Source organism: Aptenodytes forsteri, unplaced genomic scaffold, assembly GCF_000699145.1.
Source record: "Aptenodytes forsteri isolate BGI_AS27 unplaced genomic scaffold, ASM69914v1 Scaffold388, whole genome shotgun sequence".
Classification (NCBI taxonomy): domain Eukaryota; kingdom Metazoa; phylum Chordata; class Aves; order Sphenisciformes; family Spheniscidae; genus Aptenodytes; species Aptenodytes forsteri.
Window position 1 is genome coordinate 544,521 of NW_008795433.1, and position 3,491 is coordinate 548,011.

A 3,491-nucleotide genomic window follows, 5' to 3' on the forward strand; every position below is an offset into this window, starting at 1 on the left:
ATTCCTTTGGATTTTAAAGAAAAAATATCCCCCCTTCAACCTTTTTCCCCCCAGAAAAAAAAAAAAAAAAAAAAAAATAGTGTGCTACCCTGGATCCCTGCCACTTCTTTAAGGAATATCTAATGACTGACAATGCCAGATTATGCAGAAATGTCCAGAACAATGGGAATGGATGGCTACTGTCCATCCATTGACAGCATCAGTGTGATTTGCATCCTACATCCTGCCTAAGCCAGATTTTGCTGGATTTCAGATACTCACTTCAATTAGATGAAAGAACAGCTAGAAAAAGCTACTCAAGATTTTCCACCAGATAAGGCCTAAGTGGCTTAGATGCAGATCTTACTATCAAGACTCCCCAAAAAGGGGAGAAAGTTCCAAACTCCACTAATACTAGAAGGTACCTGGTGGCTTGCTGAGAGAGAGAAGTAACATCATGCTGTTTAAAATGTCATCCAGAACGTGCTTGGGTTTTGGTTTTTTGTATGAAGTAATTTTTTCAAAACATTTGGTACTGGTTCTATTACAGGTTTCAAGCGTTTAGGGTTAAGAAAGAAACTGAGATTGTGGCAGTCCCACTGGATGCAGAAAGGAAGTTTCACACAGATAATAATACAGTCTTAGCAGAGGCTTGACAATAATGCTCAATGTTTCAGTCTGATTGTTAAGCTTGCTTCTTCCAGCATGAGTGCTGTCTGTCATTTAATTGACACAACAGTGTTTACTGAAAGTTATTAACCACTGGAACAACCTACACATGGAACTGGCAGATTTGCCATCACTGGAATTCCTTACAATTTATATATGCTCTTACTCAAGTAGCTTATTGACCAGATGCAAGAATCAGTAAGTGAAGTTTCATAGCCTGTGACATGCAGGAGGTCTGACTAAAAGATTGTAACAGTCTTTTCTTGTCCAAAACATCTCTAAATCTACACGATCTTAAAGTAATCTGCCAGTCACTAACCGTATTTCAGAAACTAAACCTTAACAGGTATCTCTCGATAGTTTGGAAAACATGCACTGTGACTAGGTTAAAACCGAGTCTTCCCAGCTAAATTATTTTGCTACTGGTTTTCTTAACAGCATCTTCCTATCTTAAAACTGGCTTACACAAGATTTCTTACTGATTTTGAGCTTATAACACTGATGGATGAACAGAGAGGTGCTTTGCTTTCAGGCTTTGTAATTTTTTAATAGAAAAAGGGCAGAAAGAAAGATATCCGAAAGGAAAAATGTGCATAGAAAAAAAGAGTCAAGTGGTCTTCTGAGAAGACAGAGACTGAAAAACATGGTATATAAATTGCTGCCACCTGTCGACTGGCAGCATCCACTTGGAACTATCACAAGATAATGCCAGCTACTTAGAAACATCTCCCATGCTGCAAAGCCGGTAAAGACAGTATATTACAGACTGCCGCACACATGTTGCTTATCACAGTAACATGAGAAGCCCCACAGATAGTCAACAGCACTGCCTAAACAAAGATGTCCAAGTTTGGTGTTTCACTGGAATCAAACAATTTGGCAAAACCACAGAAGCACGTCAGTTGTGGCAAAGAAAATGCCTCACAGAAATGAGATATGGGTTTGTTTGTGTTTTTACACTCTCCTGTGTGTTGCTTAACAAGCCCAAGTGATCAGTTGCTGGCAAGCCTGCCCTTCTGGGATCCCAAGTCCTATGTTCACCAGTTATTCAGACCATCTTAGAACTCGTCCATGGCACTTCCAGGTTGCAGAGCACTCTGGACAATCAGAGGTTGCTTTGCAACATTTCAGGGAAACTCTGGGAGTTTTGGTTTTCAACCCTAGCCACAGTAAAACCAAACACTGCCAAGCCAATGTATTTATTTACAAATGTAGAACATTGCTTTCCTCTGCCTACCTCTTATGGTGAAACATAACTAAAGTGGCTATGTAGCTATTCCACAATTATGTACTTACATCATCCAGTGTACCAGTTATTTCCCATGCTGGTTTTGCTGCTAGGTGTGTCAGTGCAGCTATATTGCTGTAACTCACATATGCCTGAAACGTAAGATAAATTTCTGAAAATGAAGGGGTAAAGGTACATTTCACTAAACATTCCAGAACTTAGATGTTTTTTCTATCATTACCCCTCACTTGCAAACAAATGTGTATTTTCCCGTACATGTTTTCTTTCCAGAAAACACAGTCCAGTAGTTTCTGAATTAAATACTTTCAATAGCTAGATTACATGCTCACATGGCTGTTGGCAAAACAACCCTAATTAAACAACAACAAAACACTACTTTGGGCTTCTCCAATTATAAAGCAGTGCAGAAAAACTGTGACCACCAGAAAGATAATACAGGTAACCTCTCAGACCACTAAATTAATGGTTTTCTCCATCTTCCTCCTAAGTAATTAAAATCTACTAGAAAATTAACCTCTTCATTGCTATCAAGCTGTAGTCTATTTTGGCAGTTGCTTTACACTGCAGGCTCAGAGCAGAGAAAGTGCAAATATATCCATTATTTATGCTTGACTACAGTGGATGGAGTTCTCATTTAACCACTGTATAAAGAGAATACAGTTTTAGAGTCTTTAATGACAGGTTTTAATTCAATATTAAATAAATCTTAAGTAAGCCATTTTTATCTTTGTGTGCATACTTATATTTATTGCTTTGCAGAAAAGAAATGCTGCCTCAGACAGTGGAGATGCCACTGTTAACAGCAAAGCACTTCCTGCATTATAATTCTCAATTTTTTATTTTTTCATGTAATGGAAAAATATCCAGTAAAATTTCTGGGAGCCACTGAGATCTTAAATGCAATGAAAATTTAACCACAAAAATTCGACACTGAAGCAACATTTAGGGTGTCTATAAATCTGTCTAAATTCAGGTTCATCACTATTCATTTCATGACACAGGAACATTGTATGGCCTAGCATGTCCAAGCTAGAAACACGTACCACTTGATGCAGAGTATCTAGGAATGAACATACATTTTCACCTCTCTTTCCCACAGAAACAAAGTTTATGCTATTTCACTGTTCCTCTGTCTGTTGGTATTGCCATGTCTCTCCCCCCACTTTTAGCGTTTACTAAATGGTCTCCTCACAGCAATTTTTGAGAAAGTCAGTGGCTGGATAAAGCAAAAAACCCCCAAAACTAATTCCTCTACAGAGTTCAGCTTTTTAAAAGCTGGGGACACTGGGATATACATCTGCAGGAAACCTTACAGCTCGGCTGCTTAAGAGATGACTTGTTAGAAGAGTCTATCTTAAAGATATTTTTTATGTTTTGTATGAAACTTACTCTTAAATCAATAGTGAAGCATCTACTCTCTTTTTTCAGAAGAAAAAAAATGTTCATCTTATTACATATTTATCCATTCTTCCGTGACTATCATAACGCTTAAGTACAGAAGGTCTGCTTTGGAAACTGTGTTGGTTTGTTTTTTTTTTTTTTTTTAATTAAGTCTGAAGCGCAAAGTATATCAAAAGACTACTGTGGGTTTGCT

General features: G+C 37.8%; 1 protein-coding gene across 1 annotated transcript in view; it reads right to left on the reverse strand.

Moving 5' to 3' along the window:
- ACOT12 (acyl-CoA thioesterase 12) overlaps positions 1–3,491 on the reverse strand; it is a 33,228-nt gene that overhangs the window by 7,153 nt on the left and 22,584 nt on the right. Inside the window, exon 10 of the mRNA XM_009281019.1 lies at positions 1,945–2,028. Within this exon, the coding sequence (XP_009279294.1) occupies positions 1,945–2,028 (84 nt within the window). The remainder of the gene's footprint in view (positions 1–1,944; positions 2,029–3,491) is intronic.